The sequence below is a fragment of the Colias philodice genome, chromosome 1, assembly GCF_061535455.1.
Source record: "Colias philodice isolate Cphi_HAF_F1 chromosome 1, ilColPhil1 Martin Lab GWU primary, whole genome shotgun sequence".
In the NCBI taxonomy this organism is placed as follows: domain Eukaryota; kingdom Metazoa; phylum Arthropoda; class Insecta; order Lepidoptera; family Pieridae; genus Colias; species Colias philodice.
In genome coordinates, this window is record NC_143086.1 from 15,212,297 (window position 1) to 15,238,923 (window position 26,627).

The window sequence follows — 26,627 nt, forward strand, 5'->3', positions numbered from 1 at the left end:
GTGGACGAGCTAGTAGGATAGCGCCAGCTTTGAGTGCCTCATTTTGTAAACCGTCTGGACCTGGACTTTTGTCTGGTTTGAGTTTTTTAATGTGCTTGATGACTTCCTCTTCATTCACTAATGGCACGTCGTTGATACTTTGGGAAGTCGCTGTTGCTACATCAATTGTATTGGTAGTAGGGTTGGATTTTGTATATAATTTTTTGTAAAAATCTGTAGCACAGCTCAAGATGTCTTTTCTAGTTTTAGTTACTTCAGATGTCGATTTTATGTTTGGGATCCAGGTTTTGTGGGTTGTTAGTTTCTTGTAGGCTTTTTTTGTGCTTCTGTGTGTGTTTAGGTTATTCTCAATTATTCGGTACCTATGGTCTTTGTAATCTTTGTTAATCGCTTTACTTGTAGTTTTAAATAATGTGCTTAGTTCTTTCTTCATTTCTTTAGACTTTTGCTTTATTTTTAAAAGTTCGGTTCGTCTTGTAAGAAGCGCTTTTGTAGATTCGCTAAGTATTTCATTGGTAGTTTTTAATTTTTTATTTTCAGATCTGCATGCAAGGCTGACAGTGATGGCGTCAACTAATTTATCGTAAAAGGTTGGAATATGTTCTTCTTTTTGTGTTTCTATTTTAAGTATGTTAGTCTCTAAGTTTTCCAAGTATAATGATATGTCTTCATTAGTTTTGAGTGGCTTAGGTTGCGCTTTGAAATCTGTTCTGCTTTTTTTTCTTAGGTCTAGAATATACGTAGCTCTAACTAAGCGATGATCAGACCGGAATCCAAAGCCATGTAAAACTTCTACGTTCCTAATCTTTGTGGGTTGATTCGACAATATAAAATCAATTTCATTTTTAATGTTACCACATGGTGATAGCCAAGTCCATTTGCGGTTATTTCGACTTTTAAAGAAGGAGTTCATAATTGTAAGTTTATGCTCAAGTGCGTATTGTATCAGTTTCTCTCCTCTTTCATTTCTGATTCCATATCCGAATTTACCAAGAACAATGTTATCGCTGTCTTCCGTGGTGGGTTTGCCGATTTTGGCATTAAAATCACCGATAACGAGTACTTGGTCAGCTGCCTGGCTTTGGGCTACTTGCAAAGTTTCATAGAATAAGTTGATTTCTTCATCTGTGGCCTTTTCAGTAGGTGCGTATACTTGTATTATTGTAAGCATTTGATTGTTGTATTTAATATTTAATAGTGCAACACGGTCTGAGAGCGCTGTGAAGCTTACAATGTTGTCTTTATATTCTTTTTTAATTAAAAAGCCGACTCCATATAGGCCAAGTGTTTCGCCTTTGTAACAGAAAATATAATTATCATGTTCTTCGATTACATAACCCATTCTTCTCACTTCCGCCAGTCCAAGTATGTCAATTTTTATTTTTTGTAGCATGTATGTTAGTTCTATAAATTTTTGGTAAGTTGATAGTGATCTTACGTTGAACGTTCCAATCCTTAGAGTCGTTTGTGGCAATTTTTCCTTTCTAGGTATTACTTTGGTATTAGTTGGAGGGTTGTGGTCTTGTTCCCCCACGGGGACCAGCCGGCTTGGGGGAGGTTGATTTTTTATTCTAATTTCTTTATCCATTTTATATTGTTTTTGTTTTCGATCGCCGGTAACTGATTGCTATTGTTTTGGTGTTATTGTTGAGAGTGTTGAAAGTGAGTTTGATCGGCCTCTCATCATATCAAAAGCGTTTATTCTACTATTTTTTGACGTGCTTGGTATTTGTTGCTTCTTTGGCTGTGCTTCGACTTGTGGTGATGTTGATTTTTCTCTCTTCCTTTTATCTATGACTTTTGAATTTTCTTTTACTATGAGTTTATCGTACTTTATGTACGCCAAGTTTCCTTTTTGTCTTTCTTGCATTAGTTGGGGTTGCAGTGACTTCCTAATTTCTAATGTTTCTTTAGAGTAGTCTTCTGTTATATATAATTCTTTTAATTTCTTTTTATTGCTCATAATTTCGTTTTTTTTCCATCCACTTATCAATGAGAGAAGCATAGGCCTTGGTTTACCATTTTTATTTTTTGATCCGATCCGAAAAATTTTATTTATTTCATAATTTTCTATCGTTATGCCTAATTCCTCTATGAAACACTTTTTAATGTATTTCATTGCATCCAGTGTCGACTGCTCCTTTTCCGCTAAACCATGAATAATTATATTATTACTCTTCTTTTCTCGCTCTAGAGACTCCACCTTCTTTTCCAGCTTTTCTACTTTAAGTTTAAGTATATGATTTTCTTCTACAACGGGTTTTAATTTTTCTTCCATTTTTACGAGCAATGTGTTGGTAAGTTCTGACGTTTGATTTTGCATTTCAATCTTCATCTTGTCGAATAATAGTTGAAATTGTTCGTCCATAATTTATGTGTAATTGTATAATAATATAAAATATTCTCCCTTTTTTTGTTTTATTTTTTGTCAGTGGCAACACTGCAATCAGGTTAAAGAATGTAATTTTGACATCTATGTGTCAGCTGTCTTTTATTATGACAGTTATGACTTATGAGTTAATTGCAAGATTGATACCAAATGCTGTTCTAACCTCAATGTTTTGCCAATATTTGTTGTTCAATTTTCCTTGTAAATCCAGTAAATAGCGCGTTGAATATTATTAGGATCTCTCAATCACACTAAGAATTTTCTTTGAATATAGTAATATAGTTGAGACTGTGACTTTAAACTATTATGTGGAATATTTTATACGGAGCACTGACACTTTGATGTTTACAATACGAAGTACCGGAACCGAAAAAATCGGTTAAGTGGTTTAAATTAGGAGTCCATTGAGGACAAACATTGTGACACGAGATTTATATATATTAAGAAGATATATTAAGATTTTCTAATAACGATTTAATTATTTTCTCAAAAACTCCTTTTACATACCCATATTATTTGTCCGAACCATAATCCAACACGAAAACATCCTACATATTAAACTCACGTGTTCATACGAGGCACGAGGCAGATTTTTCATAATTGAATCGCAGATCAGCTAGAAATTTTTAATATCGGATAGAAAGAGCTCTTGTTAACCGTGACCTTTAGGATATTACGTAGGTTCAAGCGCTCGGAGCGGAGCCCCGGGCTAGATACAAGCAATGGCTCCCGGGAGCGATCGATGAAGCCTTATGCATGTACAAAGCATTCAATACACGAACGACTTTTTTTGAATTATTATAATATTTTAATATTTGTTATTCTTGAATTATTTTGATGAATTTTGCGTTACTAACGCAAGTATCAATTTAATATGTATTTATATAATGGTCAGTTGATCGTTGGCAGTTACTAGGTAATTATTTTGGAGTAAACACAAATAGATAGTAGGGAGATACCTTGGTATATTAATATAAATATTAAGGGTGTTATTTTTTATTAGTAATCAAGATAATATGATTTTTAAATTAGTTTAACTACAATTTCTAAAAATATGTACCTATCTAGGTAATGAGTTTCACATTTTCTTTTTAAATATAGGTAGTTATAACGAAGAAGTCATAATAAATGTAAAAATAAATCGCACGAAAGCTAAGGGCGGGGGCACACGATGCGTTGCGGCGGCCGCGGCGGTGCGGCGCCGGAGCGGTGTCGCTGCGTCGTCTTACATAGAAATATCTGTGGCATGTCACACGATGCGCTCCGGCGCCGCACCGGACTTGTAACCACCAAGACGAGGCGGGGAGGGGTGAATGCGGTGCGACGTCGGATCGGCACCGCTCAGTTGTTTTGCGTCACAAGGAAGGACACGCTGTGCAACGCTGCTACGACGCCGCTGCGACATAAAAACGTTACGGCGCCGCACCGCTCGTGTGCCCCCGCTCTAACGTGTTATATTGACCGTCAGTAAATCTTCTGTCATTGTTCACACACGGCAATTGTCTTCCGCCAAAATTGAATCCAAAATCTATTTATATTAGTGTCTATTATTATTATCAATGCGTACATAATTTACGCCTTCACTTGTTTATTTTATCTTATGAACCGAACTTACAACATCTTTATGAATTTTACCTACATTCTACGTTCTTTTATTTTTATATTACTTCAGTAATCGCATAAAACAATCATCATTAAAATTAAAATAGATATTATTTGACCGTTTGAATTTTCTCCGATCTCACAAAATATGAAAAACATTTTTTCTCTAAAAATTTTTATAAACATTTTCTCTTTAAACCTTTTAATATCATGAAAGCCAGTGTTTCCAATAATACTTAATTAAATCCGGATATACGATAAACGGTCGAATGCACATCCTTCTATTGTGTTTCCATCGCATCATGTCCGTTCATAATACAAAAAATAACAAAGTTTTTAAACTAATAATTTAAATTCTTAGAAAAATGTTTAAGTAGGAAAAAAATATGCATGAAAAAAAAGAAACTAAAGTATTTTAGTCCTGATGTCTCAAATTTTTATATTTGTTCAAAATATTCCGAACAGGGCAATGAGAAAACTTTATTATTCGTAAAGTACTTATAGGGAGTTAGGAACCATTGGAAATTGGAATATTGATTGGTTAACCTCTGACATTGTAAGCCAAAAGTTGGCTCAAATTTTAATGTCTGTTTTCAACCGACTTCAAAAAAGGAGGATCTCCGATCGGCCGGTATATATTTTTTCTTGGCGATAGTGTTCCAATTCTAGCTTTCTAATTTATATCCAAATGTAGGATTTTCTTGCTTGTCGCTAAGTTGTCGCTTAAACAAATCTATATATTTATAAAATGAATGTCTGTCTGTATGTCCTTTATATAATCGTAAACATTAAATTATATAACAGGACATTTGATCATATGAAGATCATCAGCAGTGTCGTGCGGGGCGCGGGCTCAAGCAATCAGTTGGTATGACCAATTTCGAACACCACAGGCATAGCCGAGTGCATTGCTAGTATCGTATAAAATAATCAGGTTGTCTTTAAAATGAAAAAATAACCGTAAGGTAAGCACACGCCTAACCAAACATCGATTAGTCAACCTTCGATATTTCATTCCGATATCCATGTGACCTTTAACCTTTGGCAGTGAATTCTATTTTCCTGGAATAACTTTGCAGTGCAATACAATTACAGGCTCCTCGGAACCGGGGAAAATTGGAATACGTCTAGTAATATTTTTCATATCCGTCGTCCGTATGTTTGCTATTTATTATGCAAAACTATTTTACTGATGGATTGAATTTTAAAAGATTACCTACAATATAACCTCCTTGACCGCCTCTTTGGTACAGTGGTTGACGCGTGAGCGTGAGCGCGTGAGCACCGAGGGGTCCTGGGTTGGATTCCCGGTCGAAACGAAGAAAAAAAATATCTCGGTCTGGTAGGACATAGAAGGCTGATCACCTACTTGTCCCTAAAGAAATTGATCAGTGAAACAGATGTATAATGCATCTGCCCCTTACTCCACTAGGGGACATGGGACTTCACTTTTTAGGGTTCCGTAGCCAAAATGGCAAAAACGGAACCCTTATAGTTTCGTCATGTCCGTCTGTCCGTCTGTCCGTCTGTCCGTCTGTCACAGCCGATTTACTCGGAAACTATAAGTACTACAGTGATGAAATTTGATGGGAATATGTGTTGTATGAACCGCTACAAAAATATGACACTAAATAGTAAAAAAAAGAATTGGGGGTGGGGCCCCCCATACATGTAACTGAGGGATGAAATTTTTTTTTTCGATGTACATACCCGTGTGGGGTATCAATGGAAAGGTCTTTTAAAATGATATAAAGTTTTCTAAAAAACATTTTTCTTAAAGTGAACGGTTTTTGAGATATCAGCTCTCAAAGTCGTAAAAAGTATGTCCCCCCCCCTCTATTTTTATAACTACGGGGTATAAAATTCTAAAAAAAATAGAGGTGATGCATGCTAATTAACTCTTTCAACGATTTTTGGTTTGATCAAAGTATCTCTTATAGTTTTTGAGATAGGTTGATTTAACTGTAATTTATTATATTTGCTGCTACGGAACCCTTTGTGCGCGAGCCCGACTCGCACTTGGCCGGTTTTTCACTTTACACTTACAATATAAAGTAGTATATTATTCTAATTGATTATTTGCATACTTCAGCTTAAAGTGGGCTGTCGAATTTCTGGCTATAGTTGAAACTACCGTCAATGGGATATAAAAAAAATCGTATCAAATTAAGAAAACAAGTATTCCCGTAAGATTTGCTGCCAACGATAATTCTTGATGATGATTGTACTTACTAAATCTCCAAATACCCACCATGTTTTACGACCTCCAAGTGCATATTGCTCAGCGAGTTAAGGAAATGGATGAAGGAAAAACTCTTTTTCTTTTTTTAAGAATATTAAAATAATGTTATAATTTTGTTTTTTAATGTTTTTCGGTGACGTTTGTGGTATGCGGTATGTAGTATGAAACAAGATGGCGTAACTTGCCCGATTCAGTCTCTCGTCGTTTTTCGAGAACACAATATCTCTTGAATGGTATATATAATATATTGTATAACACTATGACGATTTTCAATATAATATAATAATATTACTTACGTTGCTGATCGAGCTATATCAATTGAGAACCTTATTTATTATTTTTTTTATAAAATATTATATTCACCTTCTTCCAGATTGGTTATTGTATTCGCAATATTAAAAAAAATCTCATCAAATATGAATTATGGCATTTTTTGCACATTTTCATGATCATCCTATACCTACTCATTTGATAGATACTATACTTTTAATCAATAATTCAATTTGTGTATTATTTGTATCATCTCTTTAATATATTTTCATTCTAACTTAAAACTATAAAAACGGTAAGATATTTATTTTACTTTAATATAATAACCATTTTCTTTAAATTAAACTAGGTCCCAATGCAGTACACGTCATTTAAAGTTAGCTAAAAATAATCGCCGCTGAGGCGCCAATGCCGTGGCCAAACCCAATTTCGTCTAGTATGTTATAAATAAAAGTATTGTTCGCTAATTTGTAACGAATCTTGTCTTTATTTTTTGTATTTTAGCGAAAAAAATTTGGTGTGTATTTTTTTTAAACAGTGGCACAATGATTACGATGTTTTCTAATATAAAGTTTTCAATAAGGGACCAAACAAGAAAACAATTACATAAAATCATCAAATTTGTTTTATTCATCAAAATAATCAAAAAATATTAATATAGAATTAATTTGTTAAATTTTTCATGCAGAAACAACATTAAAAAATATCATTCGTAACTATTTACGTAATATATTAAAACCTAAAATTTTATATCCTACACCTAAATCCAATAAAGAATAAACTATCCATATCACCCAGTTTGTTTTCATACACAGCCTAAGGGGGCCTAATTCATTTATTTTCACCCCCCATCCACGAGTTCCCAATCAGGGTCTAAAATTGCATTTTAAATCCTTCTTCAGCATTTCTATTCAATTACCTACCCACGCGAAAATATATGTATATTTGCGTTTTTTATTACCTAAGCAAGCAAGCAAATCCATACTAATATTATAAATGCGAAAGTAACTCTGTCTGTCTGTCTGTTACTCAATCACGCCTAAACTACTGAACCAATTTGCATGAAATTTGGTATGGAGATATTTTGATACCCGAGAAAGGACATAGGCTACCTTTTATTGCGAAATATGTACCACGGGCGAAGCCAGGGCGGACCTCTAGTTATATATAAAAGTAAAACGCCAAATGTGTTAGGTACTAAGCGTAAAACTCGAGAACGGGTCGATAATTCGGCTAATTTTTTAACGCTTTTGTTGAGGCACAAGTAAGAAGGAAGCTTCCTAAGGAGAGAAAATACGAAAAAAATAAACTAATAGGTACGAAAAGGCGGTCTTATTGCTTAAAAGCAATCTCTTCCAGGCAACCCTGAATATTATAAGCGTGAAAATTGTGATGCTGTAAATTGATCTTTTATCCCTTCTAGTAAATTCTTTCGGTCAAATTAAATATTAAACTATTATCAGAAATGCCTAGACAATTATTGAAATTCAATTTCTTGGAATAAATTAATCAAGAAGCTTCAATAACACCCTTCACCTTGTTGTCGTCCTTGTTACCGAATGAATAATGATAGCAATTATGGAGAAATATATCACTTTAGTACATGCTTATTTAGTTCCATATGAACGATTTCAAAGTAAACATACGCCGCCTAATAGAGCTTACAAAATATTTTTATCATACACCAAATAGCTTTCTCACAACATCATTATTTTTAATACCCTAAAATATTCTTTCTCGTAGTTAGGTATTATTCAATGTAAAATTAATAAAAATTTCACACACAACATAAAATCACGCGCATACACATTTTCCGAAACTACAAAAGCTAAAAATCCACATTTTAAATTCCGTGGAAGTCATAATATTTTCTTGCATAATCCTAACCTCTTTCAAACGTTATATCATAAACCTGCAACCGTATACTCATGTACGTTTTCTTCAAAGACCGGACTTAATGTCTTCATTAAATTCTTTCGCTTTTAAATAGTAACGCCGCGGTTATAAGGACACATAAGGTAACGAGATTCAAAGTTCGTTCAACCGCCTTCAAATAGATTTTGAACATCGCTTTTATGGGGTTGGGAAATTTACGATTATTTAGATATGTCGTTCAAGTGATATCTCTTATATATAAAATTCTCGTGTCACAATGTTAGTCTGCATACTCCTCAGAAACGGGTGGACCGATTCTCATGAAATTTTCTGTGCATATCGGGTAAGTCTGAGAATCGGCCAACATCTATTTTTCATATGTACCACGGGCGAAGCCGGGGCGGACCGCTAGTGTTTATATAGATTTAACACGACCTATTGATGTTACGGCTTGTAGAGCCGATTATTAATTGATCTGCTCTTTAACATTGCTGGCATTTGACGGGAAATGAAAACCCATACCTACACGTATATGTAGGTACATATATTATTGGCATACCAATAGGTATAATATATGCGTAGTGAAATAAATTTAAATAAAAGGTACGTTATAAAATGACGATGTAAGTCGTCTCCACGAATTTCCGAAAATGTGGCATACTATTATTTTAAAGATCGGTATGAGGACATCCATTAGTGAGAAGCAAAGGATACGAAACTACAGAGTAGTAGGATATATACCACCTTGTGTCAGCATTCCTATCTAAATAAATATACATATTATACTCAGAAAATACAACATAAAATACGAATAATGAGAAATTCAGCTTTGTGATTTCTAAGTACAATCTACACGTGCATCGTTTACAAAATTCCCGTTTCTATCTTACATTTAAATTCTACAAAAAGTATAATTAAATAAAGCCTCGTGTCTCCGTTTCACAGATAGCTAGAAGACAACTAAAGTGCAATGTCAGTACGGAATTCATTTTATTAGATTCTAAAGGTTAAAATTTAGTAGGTGGTTGATTGGTTGGATCTACACCCACGCATTGAAGTTGCGAGATCCTCAAAAATGGAATATCATTATTGTAATTTATATATATATATAAATTATTTGCAGGATGGAAAGTTATGGGCTCCAAAGTACTTAAAATACATAGATAATTTCTACCCTGTTTAGTTATAATAAATTTGATATACGTAGATATTAATATATTTTTTAAACTCGCAAGCAAAACCGGGTATTGCATATAGCATTTAATATACTGCAACACAAAGGGGACAGTATAATTGAATGTCAAGTTCACGTCCGATCGATCTCTGTAAATGCTAAAACAATTTCATGGAAATTCAATCGAACACAGAGGATGTGCCGGTCAAAGCGAATTACATAAAGCCTTTCACAAGGCCTGCACGTGTAAAGCTGAAAATGGAGTTGGCGTTCCGAGAATCATGTAATGAGAGTGCACCTGAAAGCTTTATTATTCAGCCTTCAGGTAGAATATTACGGAATAGCGCCTTTGTATTAGTGACTTAGCGTTTGCCCCGCGGCGCCGCGAGTTGATTCCCACGCCACTTTTTGCAACCGTCAAGATTATTGTGACCGACCAACTACCAAGGTCCGAACGATAACTTCAAAGGAGCTTAATAACAAGCAAGCTTTATACATTTTATAGTTTATAATATTAGATGAGAATATTACCTAATGTGGATTTCATTACATTAAATTGCCAATCATAACAGCGATGATTGGCTTTGGTAGGATATATGAATTTGGAAATCGATGAATACCTACAGCCTACCATTTCTAGGAATAAAATTGATGTTTAAAAATTATAGACTACAGGCCCGTGTTGAAAAAATTATGGGTCATTTGACCCACCAGGTGACCTATCTAGAACGATATAAGAGCATAAAATAATAAGATTCAGCACTATGACGTCACTTGTAAGCTGTCCACCTGAGTGCAGATGAGAATTCGAAGGTTCAGGTAGAGATTTTCTCCCCTTGTCTCCATGATTTTTGTACGGCGTTGCGGAATAATTGATTAAAAGTAGTATAGAAATAGTATGACACAGATGCCGTACAAAATCAAATGACCAAATTTACCCCGGCAACTGTCGAAAAATAAAAATAAATTCCGACTTTGTGGACCACCATTTTTGTACGGCATCTGTGTCATACTATTTCTAAACTGCTTTTAAGCCATTATTCCGCAACGCCGTACAAAAATAATGGAGACAAGGGGAGAAAATCTCTACCTGAACTTTCGAATTCTCATCTGCACTCAGGTGGACAGCTTACGAGTGTCGTCATAGTGCTGAATCTTATTATTTTATGCTCTTATATCATTCTAGATAGGTCAGGTGGTGGGTCAAATGACCCATAATTTTTTCAACATGGGCCTGTAGTCTATTAATAAAAATTTGTATATATACATCTTAACTACATAGTCTTTTGTAAAATCTTTTTGTAATAATTATAATAGATCGTATCCACTGTTGTTTATCATTTGACAAGCATTCCCGGAGTGACGTCCATTTCTCCAGGCTTTTGTCTTCCCACGCGCGTCTTTTAGACAACATTGTTGTAAGAACTATCCGCTAATGAGTAAGTAGAGCACTTATTATCTATTTTTTCCAGATAATTCTAAGAAAATATTACGAAACCATTTCAAAATCAAATATACTTAAATCAAGATCGGCATCAATATTGGAAAATAGATATCTGGATTTTGGAATAATGAACATAGAAAAGCTTTTAGTTATGACCCTGCTGTGGTCGACGTGGGGGGGTTCAATTATTTCTGTATCGGGGGGGTCAAATTGAAATGTCAGGGGGCGGGTGGGATAGTCTATTCTGATGATAATAACTATGGATTCAGGGTTGAGCAAAAAATGATGGTGCCGGTGCGTCCACCATCCTGTTGTTGACCTGACGTCATTGTCTATTTTTAAATCCTAGAATCTGTGCCTAGAATGGGCGCATGTTGGCGTCATAATATATGGTGGTATATTGGAATAAAGCAGACACAAAAAGGATTAAAGCTTTCTATAAACTAGACCTTAATGGATTCTATTAAAGTAGGTGGAGCAATACCACGCTACGAGTATAATTGGTTTTTGTTTTTGTCACTGGACGTTCTAAATTCACTTTTCTGGTTGCAGATGAATGAACATAAAATGGCTTTTTGTGCAGAAAATGTACAGTTTCGGTTATTTAGAAACTACGGTTCACAGAGAATGAAGAGTTGTAAAAGTTCACTCATTTTAACAGTTCTTGAGATTTTGCTCAGAAGTGTCATCAAACTTGACCTGTTTTATTTTTAAATGATCGTCGTTTCTATTCTAACATTTCGTTGTTCCCAAAAACTTGAACTAAATTATGTTTCTAGTTCAACCGTTTTTCCTGTTCAGAACTTAGCGGAGGGGATGCCTAGGATGAGGACAGCATTGCCCCCATTTTCTCTAACGCTTTATTAGAACTAAAGGTCAAAGGTCAAGGAACAAAAACATTAGTACCATGGTCAGTACAGTCCTATCCACAATATGAACCATCAGCTGGTCATTCGCCACATCCTCACAAAACATTGTTATAGTAGTATTGTATTGAATGAATACGACATATACATAATAAGTTGCACGTTTGGCCTCATGTGCCGTTTGCGCAAGACTCTCAATTCATCTGGCCGTATGCCAAGGTCTGTGAAGTACACAAACAAATTTGATTTGCTATGTATTTGTCTAACATGTAAGTCCCCAAATGGATTAGGCAAGTTATGCCTGTTCGAATGAGCTGGGTAAACACCTACGTTCTCTGTACTTGCATCTTAACTCAATATGAAGGTAAACCAAGTAGGTTGGAAAATGCACAATCAACAATGAGTGTAAGGAGTGCTAAAGGAATAGATTTCAAGAAGCATTAAAATATGATTCCAAAAGTCATTTCGTTGATTTATTTATCTAAAAATCCATACACATTTTTTGGCCAGGCTTGACTCCACATTCTAACGGTTACGGTCAATTTTTATTTAATGTCAATCATTAATTACCACTAGTTCATCAAGACTGAACACACACAACGTTAATATTACATTACATAAAATGATTACTGAATTATTCGCCCCTTCGCAAGAAGTCGTATACCATGCATCCCTACGTCGTCGGCATTCCGTCTCAATGCACTAAGCTTTGAGACGCCGCGCCTGTATCCGAACTTCCTAGAAGTTCAATGCTATGGCTTTCCCAGAAATACATAACATGGATTTTATCGGGATGAACTTATTAAAAGACTTTATCTATAGAAATAAACTGGGAACGATGTTCGTTGTTAATTGCTTCGCTTGAACGCTTATCTTATAAAAATAAAGATTTATTTATAGGTGTTTCATTCAATTTTATAACATAATTTATAAATATGATTTTTAGACTATGGATCTAACTTTATTGTTATTGTGTGAAGTATTCGTAATCATGCATTTTTTGCTAAAGTAGGTAAGCAATATCATTAGATTTTGGAAGAAGACTGGAGACATGGATAATTGAATATGTAACTATACAATACTTATCAAATCGCGCAATTGTCACCGACCATTAGATGCAAGAGTTCATTTGCCTCTTAAATTAATACTATAAACAATCAATAATTAAATATCCCAGACATCTATATAACATAGCAGATCCCTACAAAGCTACAGAATCTAACAATTGCTACGCTCATACCAACATTCTTGACCTGCAAATTCCATGAAGGAATTCCATGAAATTTGTGCACACGAGCGTGCTAGCACTACATAGTTTAGCTAACGCCTGTAACAGCACCCCCAGCAAAGGCGTACACGTGACGTATCGACGCAATAAAGGCCCGCTCCTGTAAATGGATTATCTCCTAGATAACTGAATTTCGAGCGCCAGCGGCAGCCTGCAGGGGACATCCGTGCATAGTGCAATTTCCTTTGACCTTGAACTTTCAATATCACCGTGTCAAGTGCGACGAACGTGTAACCCGTAATACGATTTTAAAATTGTTTAGCGGTATAAGCGATGTGTAAAATAAAAAAAAGATAGGTACACAAACCTGTAGGCACTTTACATTATCTAATAACTTAATTTTAATCTTGTTTCAAAAACGCGACTTAATTAGGAATTGTTTTACAAATACTGAATCGGAGTACCTACCTATAACTAATTATTAGAGCGTATACGCACTATGCGGGTAGCCGTGCGGCTGACCGCAAGCACAATTATGTACGTAATATTCATTTCTATGCGCACTGTGCGGTCTGCGGTAGCCGCATCGCAGTGCGCATAGAAATGAATATTACGTACATAATTGTGCTTGCGGTCAGCCGGACGGCTACCCGCAATGCGGCTACCCGCATAGTGCGTATACGCTCTTAGATATTGCTCATATGCCTTTGAGTAATTGTTCAAAACTTCGATATTAAACGTAACCGTCATTTTATTATCAATTTGAATAGCAATATAAAACAAACAGAAAAATAAGAAAAATTCTATATTTATCGTAGATTTATCGTAAAAAAACTGGATTAAATATCTTAACTAAAACTTTAAAAGGAATACACGTACACTATGGTCTAGGCAACTTAATTATAAACTTTTTTAATCAATGTCTAAACTAGTAACTAACTACCTACTTTGTTGTTTTCTTCCTTAGGTCAAATTACTCAAAAGTCTGAAGAAGAACTTATTAACAATTTAAACTTAAAGTAAATTATAACTGCCAACTGCAGCCACATTGTTTTATAAGTGGGTTTTTATCTATAACTAGCGGTCCGCCCCGGCTTCGCCCGTGGTACATATTTATGTTTTCTCTACATAAGAACCATCCTGGTACTTCAAGGAATATAATAAAAAAAGAATTATCGAAATCGGTCCACCCGTTCTCGAGTTATGCGCTTACCAACACATTTTGCGATTCATTTTTATATTATAGATGCGTAGAAGCAGATTCATTCGTCAAAATGTACAAATGTTCTATTTCAAATACGTAAATAATTGAGAATTTCAGTCATCTAGTTGAAGACAGTTAAAAATAATACACAAACACGTAAGCACATAGCGACGTATTTGATTTATGTATACCTGTATTTGTGTAACAACTTGCTACGAAATAACGTGAATCTTTTCATCGACCTAGTTACTTTAAAAAAATTCAGGGTGATGTTTAAAAGACCGTGAAAACTATAAACAGCCTATGCCATATGACATCGTTTATTTTTATTGTGTATTCGTAGAGAGAAACACGGTGTGAAATTCATTCAAGCCGGGAGCTACTACATAAGGTTTTATTATTTTCACCACTATCGTAACTTAGGCCGTTAATAAATATTTACCATCTTTATATAATGAATATTTTCTGTATTCCATATGTTTTTACATTTTTAAACAATCGAATACATATTGTGTTCTTCTCAGTTTTTTTGTTAAAATAAAATAAATCGGATCTATAAATATTCTAGGAGAAAGGTAGTTTAATAATAATTTTGATTTTAATATAGCACTACCCATTGTACGAAATCTATTCAATCTCCCTTTACAAACAAGCAAAGTACCTACCTGTCAGTACTTATTAAAAAGAACTACCTAAAACGGTGGTCGTTTTCTTCTACAATTTTGCTTATTATATTAAAAAACACGCTTTCTTTTTTTTCAATATCAATGAAAAATATTTAATATATAAATAGCTTTTATAAGAAACGAAATACTAAAACAATTTTCTATATTACAGGATACTTCGCCCGCCCTCGTTTCCACTTTATGAAGAAATAATAAGCCGATTATGCACCTAGTAAAAGCAGTCTTCCAGTAAAAGGAAATTCAATATTTTAATATTATAAATGCAAAAGTAACTCTGTCTGTCTGTCTGTTACTCAATCACGCCTTAACTACTGAACCTATTTGTATGAAATTTGGTATAGAGATATTTTGATACTCGAGAAAGGACATAGGCTACTTTTTACCCCGGGAAATAGGATAGGTTTTATCCCGGAAATCCCACGGGAACGGGAACTATGCGGGTTTTTCTTTGACTGCGCGGGCGAAGCTGCGGGTGGAAAGCTAGTATTTTATAAGTGTTGAACGGGAGTATTAAAGTCTATGTTTAGATTTTAATATAAACTTTCAAACAATGTCCATTAGCTTGTGAAACATTTACGCTATTTGACTTCAAGTATAAAAGTTATTTCCGTCGCTTTTATAAAAACTTTATCTGTTAAGACATTAATAGATTAGCAATCAAATTAAAATATTAATCCTTTTGATACAAAGGAACACTTTACAATATGATTGCTACGATTGGGAGTACAAAGGTTTCATAAAAGGATTGATCTGTTAAGAATTTAATGAATTGACAATCAAACTAAAAAATTAATCCCTCCATATAAAGGGGCACTTTACAAATGTCGATAAAAATACACGAAGGATTATATTGCTCTCAATATAAGTCCAATTGTGAAAATGAATTTATAAGTCCATTCGTTTTTATTGTTAATGATATATTGGAAATCTGAAACTTATTTGTTCATTTGCTGTTTGCTCAATTTTTTTACATAAAGCTTAACTAGAGATAGCAAAGTATATTATAAATAAGAAAAATCGTAGGTACCTATGTATCTATATAATATGTAGGTATCTATATAAGACTAGCGGTCCGCCCCGGCTTCGCCCGTGGTACATGTTTACGTTTTCTCTACATAAGAACCATCCTCGTACTTCAAGGAATATAATAAAAAAAGAATTATCGCAATCGGTTCAGCCGTTCTCGAGTTATGCGCTTACCAACACATTTTGCGATTCATTTTTATAAGAGATGTTTAAATACGAAAAATGTAAACTAATGAATCTTTTAATAAAAAAGTTCATTTAACGTAGCGTTGCATGGCGATGCAAGCTTTGCTCTACCATCTGCACTACCTCCATTAAAATATATTGTTACGTGGAAAATGTGATAAAATATCCCGTACATTTTGTACTACTCTGTGCCAGATTGTTGAAAGTATATGATGGTGCGATGAATTTCAGTTAATTACGGTTACTGGCTGAAGCTTAAATGTTATTTATATTATAGTCTCAGACTAGCTTGTTGGTATGATAATACTGTGTGGATTTCCGTACACATTTTTTGTGATTAGCGGTGCTTTACATGAATGTAAAAGTTTTATGGTGTAAGGTTTTTTTTTTTTTTTTAAAAAAAAGGCACCCGTCATCACAGGGTGTTCGCGCCACCTCTGGATTATAGTCCAGAGACATTTTTTGCTTTTTATTTTTTTTTTTTTGTATGGATAATATTAAATGGTGTAAGGTTTAATGGTTGTGTTTTATGTATGTGTGTTACACCAAATGAAAGATATTGTTAATTGTTTAAATTATTTTTTTATATTTTTGGATTAATTTTTTTTTTCAATGTGGATAATGTTATGTAGACAGTAGAGTTTTACATAGTGAGTTGGCATTACTTTACAGCTTGTTATCATGCGCATACGCACGCTTCGGGGATTACCTACCGCTATTATATTATATATTTCATACGTTTTCCAAATAACATCAAGATGTACAATAATATGAACTTACAAATAATTATTTAAAAACATACCTATATATTATTAGCACAAACTATGTTTTTAAATATTTTTAGAGTTCCCAACGCGGAAAGCCTGATGATAAGCAAGCACTATCGATCACCGACCATGAACATTGCTAAGAAGAAAATGGTTTCTAAGGGATAAGGAAAAGATTGACCACGTGAATAAAGGAACATTGAAGAAAGGGTGTCATCTACCAAAAAAAGGGATGTATTCATTCAAATAAAATGAGAAATTTAGACTTGTAATTATTGTGCAAGCCACCGAAATTGATTCGATTACAGTATTGATTGGACCTCGATCTCGAACTTGAAATCTCACTTTGCAACCAATTCGGGTTTGATGTCCAGTTCGAATGGAATTATCGAAGTAGATGGAAGTTTTAGATGGACTTTAATTTCATTTTGAACTACAGCACTACCGTATGCTGTCTTAGTTTTCAATACACCAATTAAGTGTTCGAAACGAACTCGATTGAATTAGAACTCGATACTCTCGGGAGTAAACTCTGTTTTCATCAATATTTTTATAATAATGTATAATACTTGGTCGGAATTGAAATGAAATTTTAATTAATTCGTAAATATATTTGTAGAGTTAAAAATTAGTACCCGTCCAAAGTATGCAGTTGGAATATGTTTTTGTTCTTTTAGCGTTGTATGAGCATATTTACCGCATTTAAGTTTTATGCATATTAATTATTGCAAAAAATAACCGTTTTCATTACGTATCTGTAATTTTTTTTTCAATTGTGAATAGGGTAACTCTTGATCACAATCTCGCCTGATCTTAAGCTAAGATGTAGTCTAAGATGGTAGGTACGCGATTCCCTAGAAGATACCCGTTTACTCTACGCTTGAAATATTATTGTAGAATTATTTCATCAAACTGTTTGAGTTAAGTTTTGGTTAGTAAATACCGCCACAGACATCTACACTACTATAATAAAGAGGAAAACTTTGTTTGTTTGTTTGATTGTAATGAATAGGCTCATAAACTACTAGACCGATTTTAAAAATTCTTTCACCATTCGAAAGCTACATTATCCACGAGTAATATAGGCTATAATATATCATCATGCTAAGACCAACAGGAGCGGAGTAATGCGGGTGAAACCGCGCGGCACAGCTAGTTTATAATATGTATATAATTATTTTTTTATTACTATTAGGTAGGTATACCGATAAAAATGTAGAGACTTCTGATTAGTGAGATTACTGACTTTAAATAAAATTATGTAGCAATAAATTCGTCGCCTACGCAACTTAAGGATTCTAAAAGCAAAAACAATATAGCTGTGAATACTGTAATGTTTAATAACACGAAATCTAAACACTGCGTTCTTAAATAATTCATAAATATAATCTAAATGTAAGATCTATTTTTGCTGTATCGGCCTAAACTCAAATTAATCATCAAATGTGTTTTTGCCAGGTCGTGTGACGCGATAGCATTTCATACAGTACTAGGTACTGTACGACGTTTGATTGTTCGAAAACCCTGCGTGCCAATTTTATTAAACTGAAATAAAATTCAAAATATATTGATGCTGACACACCGTTAAATAATGAAAAATCTACGTTAATTATAATCTATATGAACTTAATGCGCAAACGCTGTAAAAGAAAAAAGCACCAGCTAGGTAATCGATGATCGGAAACGACAGTTTTTTTCAATACAATGTCTTAACGCGTAATTCAATTAAACACGTAACACAATTACTCCACTACACTGTCACATAAACTCCTGACCCTGTGCCGAAGTGACTTCATATGAAAAGGCACGACACGCGAAATCACAAATACCTGGTGTATATCGAAGAGTTCGACCGCACGACGGGTTTGCCAGCTGCATCACCCTTGCAACAATTGCTGCCCATGGCGGGAGCGCATATCGTTTCGGAGTACGCGATAGTCGGCCGCGGACTGCACGAAACGAGGGATATTTTTACAGAAGCGACGCCAGCGCCGCTATTTGTTTACTGTTCAAATTTATGAGGAATTGAAGGAATCTCGCGCTTGTAAACGACCTTTCTCTACACGACTTTGTACGAACGACGGTTGCTCACTAGAAAATGAACACAAAGTATTGGACCTTTTTCAGCTCCTAACTTGTGACATATTTGTTTTCGATAAACGGGCAATAGGATACTATTAGATCACCAACAGCAATAACACAACAGAAATAAATAATGGACTTTAGTATTGGACGTAAAAATACCTGAAAATTTCAGCTTACATAATTTAAAACTTTACACAGTGTTGCCGCTGAAAATCATAGATGGCGCTCATACAGTTTCATAGATCATCACGAGATGTCGCATCGTTTCGAGGAAAGTCAACTAGATGGCGCTGTCTAGTACCAGAGATCGAACAGAAATTAACCTCGTATTTATTTTTGGTAAGTAAAAGGTAAACTATTACTGACATCATTTGGAATTAGCTAATAGAGAAGATCAGTTACGTCATAGTATTTCAGGGACGGCACAATGTTTCCCATACGATTCTCGTTAGACCTACATCTGCGAATATACGCGTGTTTCATTACGCCATGACATACCTATCTACGCCGGGGAGTTAATGTTTATTTTGGAAACTTACAGAATATGAGCTTTATGTTGTTGAATGTTTGAATGAGTTTAGATTTTCATAAGAGTAATATCATATAAGACAGAGACGTGACTAACGTTTGTGCACATTTATTCAATTTGATCGATCGATCGAAATTGATATTTCGCAATTTTGCTTGCAAGCCGATATTAGATTCTAATTTCCAATCCATTCCGTTGAGGAATTCATCTTTAGTGTGGCAATTAGGTTGAAATAGGAATAGAAACCATAGAGTAATAGTTTGTAATAATATAAGTAGATACCTATTAGTATTACATTTAGAAAAAACTGTAACTTATAAGTGGATATATTTAATATAACTATCGAAAATAAAAAATCGTATTAATTTTTTAAATATCCATAATTTAAATATAGGAGCACATCGCGCAATATTTGTTTCATGATAAATTTTTAATACGAGTCTGATGATGTAAATCAATATTTTTTTTACTCTTATCGATTGATTCAATAAGTATTAAAATAAAATAATGATACGCGAATACCGACACGGTAATGCATCTGAACAAGTGCATTCCTGGTGAGATTTATTTTTAATGAAACACATTCTACGACAAGATCACGAAAGGGTATTTAAAACAATATTACAAGCTGCACCAGTGATTGTCATGTTATTTGCAAACCAAGTGTCAAGTGACTGGTCTGCTTCCTGGTCTTTATTTATACTCGAAAAACAAACAACGCTAGCCGGCGCGACCGCGGCACTATGCACTTTATTCACTGAACAACTGGATCTATCGCGATCGGCACACTTTTCGGAGAATCTGAAATGTGAACATGGGCAATGGACCTACCATTCGTACGTGAAGGGCGGCGTCCCCGTGGGCAGCGGCAGCGCGAGTTCGGCGGCGCTGCCCGGGGCCGCGCGGACGGTGTGGAGGCCCGTTCGGGGCAAGGCCGGGGGCTCCATGGGCTCCAGTCCTCTCGGAGCAAGCGCGCCGCACTGTATGCGCGCTTGCGCTCACGCCCGTTCACTTTCTATAAATAATACCAAAAAATGTAACACGCTTGGAGCGTATTTCGTATGCGAATATTTCGCTAATATCTTCACTGTCTCATATGTTTACCTATTGACATAGGTACACGTTTAGTTGTGTTTTACATTATTGTTATTTAACTAATATAAAAATTTGATGACATTTGTTAATGTTTCTACAAAGAGCTACAAATTATTTGGTTTAGTATGAGTTTAAATTATATATAGAGCAAATACTATGAGACGTGTAATTGTCGAATTTTTTTATTTCAATCAATATTTTCTCTGAATGGAGAGCTATTTTCAAACACATAGGCGGCAACAGGCGTATTTTTTTGCTCTGTAGGTAGAGATTACTTGTTACTGATAAGACCACCTTTTGCACAATATTCCTGAGGGCTGTTTTATTTTCTGATATTTTATTTCATATTATGCACTACACTGCACAACAAATAATTTATCAGTAACTATCGACTATGGTATGCTTAAGATTTATTTTTTCCTCTACTTAGGCAAAGCGTAAAAAAGGAATAGAGTTTATAATGAGTATGTTGATGATAAAGTGGACGATGTGAAGAACTTCCGAGTTATTTTGCTAGTGTTAAGGATCGTAGCTTATTGGTTTCAGTGGGGTTTTCCATTTTAGTCGGTAAGGATCCTGCATAACCCACGGCTCCACGGGGGCCGTGACGTTGAAGATATCCCTACACAAAAGGTACCTACCTATACTATTATTGTAATTTGTATCATGGCAGGCATAACTCGTATAAATCATATTACCATCCATAGTCCACACCAGTTGCCGCGCTGTAGGTATCTTGCCCCTTCTAGAAAAAAATCGCTTTCTCTTTTAGGTATGAGGCGAAGACGACAGGTATCTTTTTCTGATGAACGACGAGCTACAGTACACTATATTGTAACTAATTATATTTTTATTACCATATTTAACTTTTCCTTTCAATAATATTAATCTAGCTACTCTGGTTCTCGAGGAAGGTTTAAATTAAATAATTTGTTAAGGTTTATAAGTATTGAAAGCGGGTTAACCCGCGGGCAGTAAGCTTCTTTGTCAGATGATACTAAATTTTTCAAATCTTCTTGAGGATGAAACCAAAGCTTGGTGAAATAAATTATTAAAACAAGTATCTAGGGAGAAAGCCTGAAGCGTAATAAAACGTAACTTGTAAACAACATTGTAAGGTAGACAGAATCGATAAGTTAGGGACATTTCACATTGTAATACATTATAAACATAAATAGTGGAATAGCGTCCGCCCACGGCTTCGTCCGCGTTTACAAAGAAAAACCCGCACAGTTCCCGTCCCCATGGGATTTTTGGGTTAGAACCTATCCTATGTGTTAATCCAAGTTATCCTCTATATATGTGTGCTAAATTTCATTGTAATCGGTTCAGTAGTATTTGTATGAAAGAGTAGCAAACATACTGTATACTTAAATGTCATACATACACATACATCCATCCTCACTAACTTTCGCATTTATAATAAAAGTACGAACATTATAGACGTATTTTTATCATAATTTTATCGTATTATCTCGGTACTCTCTCGGAATGTAATATATATTTTGAAGTATTTTTCCATTTACACCCAAATAAGCTCAGAAATTTTCCGAAGGAAAAATCTTCCTACGCGTGTACCTAGTAGGTACTACCTACCTATACAGAATTTTTTAATTGGCGAATAATTGGACTTACTGAATATCGAATCATTTATTCATCCTCTTAATTTATATTTTTTAAATCTATTTTAGGCAAAAACAAGTACCTAACTAGGTAAACAAATGATTAAGATAATTTTCGTTTATCGTAGCTAGGCGGATAAAAACGAGCGAAGCAAATTCTCTCAAAACATTCATAGGTATTTTGTACCTTTCATATTGTTTTCATCATTGCATATTTTTAGTCTAGCAGTCTTATGTAGATAGGTACCAACTTGTTGCACAAGGTTCAATTTCTAGGTCATGCCACGCCAAGTGCTATTCGGGCTATCCTACATATATACCTTACCTTTTTTATATTATACTAGCAAAACGCCCCGCTTCGCATGGGTATAATGCAGATTAGGATTAGGTCAATATATTACCTATGCATAATATTTTCTACGTGCCTTCCTCGAATTATTATTTCTATTAAAAAGAACTGCATCTAAATCGGATTCGCTCAATGTCGAAGATCTACAACGAACAACTCGGAAACCTTGTGGTACGGGAGCTAAGTATTAACGTTTTAAAAAAAGTCATTTTAGTAAAGTTGGGTTTTTACTTTTTGATATAGGTTCTGTTTCTCTTGCGGTTATAGTCCGGGCTGTCTGGCTGGCGACTTTGCTGGAGATCAAGAAATTGTAACATGTTACAATATACAACTACAACAGAACTTCTAATTTTTCGTCAATTTTAATTTACCTTATCTTCTTATATATAAAAATGAATCGCAAAATGTGTTGGTAAGCGCATAACTCGAGAACGGCTGAACCGATTTCGATAATTCTTTTTTTATTATATTCCTTGAAGTACGAGGATGGTTTTTATATGTACCACGGGCGAAGCCGGGGCGGACCGCTAGTTTATTATGAAAATGAAAATCAGCAAAATCCATTCAGTCTTTGGGAATTATTTCTTAAAAATTGTATATTCACATAACTAAGCCAAGCTTTTCCTCGGTCGTTATTGATATAGGAAATAGCAGTCCTTTTTATTCTTTATTGAATACTTCGGGATTCGAACCCACACTTCACAGTACCAGAAGTTAAGATTATTATTATCTCATTCAATTAAAAAATGACATTCGCCAAAATGCAGCAATCGCCTAATTAACAACTTATTTTAAGAGTCGTTTCTTATTTTTAAGGGGTGATAAGATAAAACAAGCTAATATTGTGTATTATTTATTTATTTCATCAAACTACAGTGGTAACCGACAAAAACATTAAGATGATCAATTTTGTCTAAATCTTATATAACTAAGTATTTACTAGAGCTAAGGATAAATTGCCTTTTTCAATGCTTAGATAGTTTTAAGATAGTTTATGTGATATTCTAGTAGTGTTAGATGTATATCAATGAATTACAATATATTTCATTCCGATCCGGGATGGAAATTTTTCCATCTTATCTACAATGTGCCCTTTCGCAAGCGCAGAGAAAGCTCCAAATCTGTCCGTTTAGAATCTTTCTAATCATTGAAAAAGGCTCGGAATAACAAAATAATACTATGAAACTCAAGAAATGACTAATAAATTCCGATTAAAGAAGGTTAAACGGCGAACGGAATGTCCTAGTACATTCAGCACAAGAAGATATTATGTAAATTACTAAATTACTATGAAAGGAGACCGATTTCTGTTGCTGATAATCGTTAATCCAATAAAATAAGTTTTAAGTTATTTTTTGTGTCTGTTCGAGTATTAAATTTAATTCAGAAACTAATCCTTTTTACTATTAATCGGTATCCTTCCATATGTGTTACCGATTACAACCTTCTTAATTAACATCAATATTAACAAGTAAACTCTTAAAGCAAATTTACAGTAATAATTTAATTAATTAAATTTAAGATAGTACAGTAGAACATAGAATAATAAATTGGTATATATCAATAGTCTTAGATATAAAAACTAAACTTAATAAACATAATCCATGTATAAAAAAATCGATAATTCTTAAAAATAAATTAGTATATAGGTAGGACGTGTAATCAAATGACGAAACGATAAAATCGATCAGGCGGATGTCTTTTGATTTCATGAATAGTTTTTTTATATTTTTTTTTTTGTGAAACATTTTGCCCAGCGTGACGTAGATAATTTTTAAATCAGAACACGCATAAAAAATAAATAAAGTAATCCTAAGGGGAATTATAAAACGAGCGAACAAAAAAAAACTTTGCGACTGATGATGACATACTGTTTTAATAACTTGAGCGGTATGAATTTGACTAAGCGAAAAATTAACTAAACTGACGACGAATATTGATTTATAATAAAATCCAGAACGAGCTTACAAAAAGTGGATTGTGATAAATCAATTTCAGATATTAAAATTTTATCCGAGCGACTTCATTACTAAGTGAGCGACTGGAAATACAGAGAGTGCAACTTCAATATTAAGATAGATTCGATTTTTCTAAGTGAGGTTATACTTAGCGAACTACTAAAAAGTTCACTTTGAGCAAAGTTTTGTAAGCTGCTTTATTAATGATTATTGGTTACTCATATTCTATTTGAGGGCTTATGTTTTTTATTTTGATACGCTTTTTTAATAAAAACTACAGATTTTTAAATTCGCGCGAATTCGAATGGGGGCGGGGCGACGAATCGTTGCAGTCAGGTGAGTTGGGAGTTGGTTTTTTTTTAGTTGACTGAAGCGTCTTATTTTATTTTTTGTTCATTTGATTGAAATAAATGCATGCATATTACTTTATTTTTACGGAGTACATTGTTTTAATTGGCTCGTCTTTAGTACCTTTACGTTTCGCTAGAGCGTTGATTTTTTTTAAGTTATAGTTCTAAGTTTGTTAATTAATTTTGGAAAGTTTCAACTTGCGGAAACCATTACTTTTCAAGATATAATTTTTTGAAATTCAGAAAATTTGGTTATTATTTACGACGTTTTTGACAGCTGACGTTTCGTTCACTGTAACTAATGACTGATTCCTTTAATAAATGTGTTTTTACGGTTAATATAAAAGCGCAAATTAAACAATTATGTATTAAATCAAAAATATGATATAAATATGTATATTTTACTTTACAAATCTAATACGGTAAATATCAAATCTAAAAAAAATATATGCAATAACGAAACGTGAGCCCATTTTGTGTGGCGAGTGCCAAAAGCGACTTTAGGGTGATTCCCACTCAACCAAAAAAAACTACGTAGGTTAAAAACTATAAAACTTTTATTCTTAATATTCAAATAGGTAGCGAGGAGCGAAGCGACGAGCGTGTTAGGTTAACCCTTGAACTGCCGCACGAGCCGAGCGAGCGAAGCGAGCGTGCCGCGGCAGCGGCCGGCGAGTGCCAGAAGCGACTTAAGGGCGATTCTCAAAATAATTTTGAAAAAGAAAAGCAGTTTATTTTGAAAAGTCACTACCCGCTATCGATTAGACACCTCAAAATAATGAAATTCGGGGATCACGAGTCGTATTGTTATGTTGCCTTATATTTCAATAATAAAAATTCTCAACTAATAGAATAGTGTTTCTTCAAATAGTTATTTCATATTATTTTTATTTTTTAAATGTGAGCTCATTATACTCTGCTCATTAGTGTATTTTTCAAAGTGGTTTTTGTATTCGAAACACTTCATTTAAGATAAAATGCCGCTCAGTATAAAAAATACATTTGCCAAATATTGAAAAAAATGCAGGACGTAACGTTGACACTCAAACAAATATTAGGTCGCTCAAATATTATGAAGCTGCTCATTTTGTATTTTAAGTAACTCAAATTAATGTTTGTAAGTTGCTGTTCTGTTGATTTCTCGTCACTCGCAGTCAGTCGCTCACTTAGTAATTCTATAACCCAAATTAATTAATTTTGACACTTAGAACTGTAATTTACAGTCACTCGTTTAATTGCTACCCTAATACTAACAGCTGTTATACAAAAATCAAACAAAGCATTTATTCCAATAACCGATGGACACGTGTCAATTGTCTGATTCTTTGCATTTTTCGCCAGGTGTTGTTCTATTTACATGTGTGATTCATTTTTCACAGAATTCGACTATGCAAAAGTACTTTTTGAATATGAACTTTATTTAATGTTTATATTTTGACAAAATTGACTACATAAATGCCTCCTCTTACAATAAGAACTTTTTTTGCGTAAACTCAAATAAAAAAAGTTTTAATTTAGTTCAACATATCAAGACTATAGATATTTACCGCATTTAGCAAACTCAAGATATTATCTAAGTGGCGTGTTTGAGCTTACCGTAGCAATATCCGAAAGATCTTACACATATCACCTAAGAGAATAGAGTACATCCATAGAAATAGTAAAACTCTTCAAAAACTT

At 34.1% G+C, this 26,627-nt stretch overlaps 2 protein-coding genes across 4 annotated transcripts in view; both read right to left on the bottom strand.

The window, feature by feature from the left end:
* Positions 1-20,539, bottom strand: part of LOC149491510 (uncharacterized) — a 64,768-nt gene extending 44,229 nt beyond the window's left edge. For 2 of the 3 annotated variants that reach the window (XM_089694915.1, XM_089694909.1), the window contains exon 1: positions 20,405-20,539. In XM_089694915.1, the coding sequence (XP_089551041.1) occupies positions 20,405-20,520 (116 nt within the window). In that variant the 5' untranslated portion in view covers positions 20,521-20,539. Of the gene's footprint in view, positions 1-18,788; positions 18,897-20,404 lie in introns of those variants that run through there. The other variant, XM_089694923.1, reaches the window with a different exon arrangement.
* Positions 1,628-2,570, bottom strand: LOC149491511 (uncharacterized). The gene has a single exon (XM_089694896.1). It carries the CDS (start codon positions 2,366-2,368, stop codon positions 1,628-1,630), a length of 741 nt encoding a protein of 246 aa, XP_089551022.1. The 5' UTR covers positions 2,369-2,570.
* Positions 20,540-26,627: the final 6,088 nt, after the last annotated feature.

Excerpts from the sequence above, each read along its gene's own strand:
- LOC149491511 (XM_089694896.1), bottom strand. The coding sequence starts at position 2,368 with ATGGACGAACAATTTCAACTATTATTCGACAAGATGAAGATTGAAATG.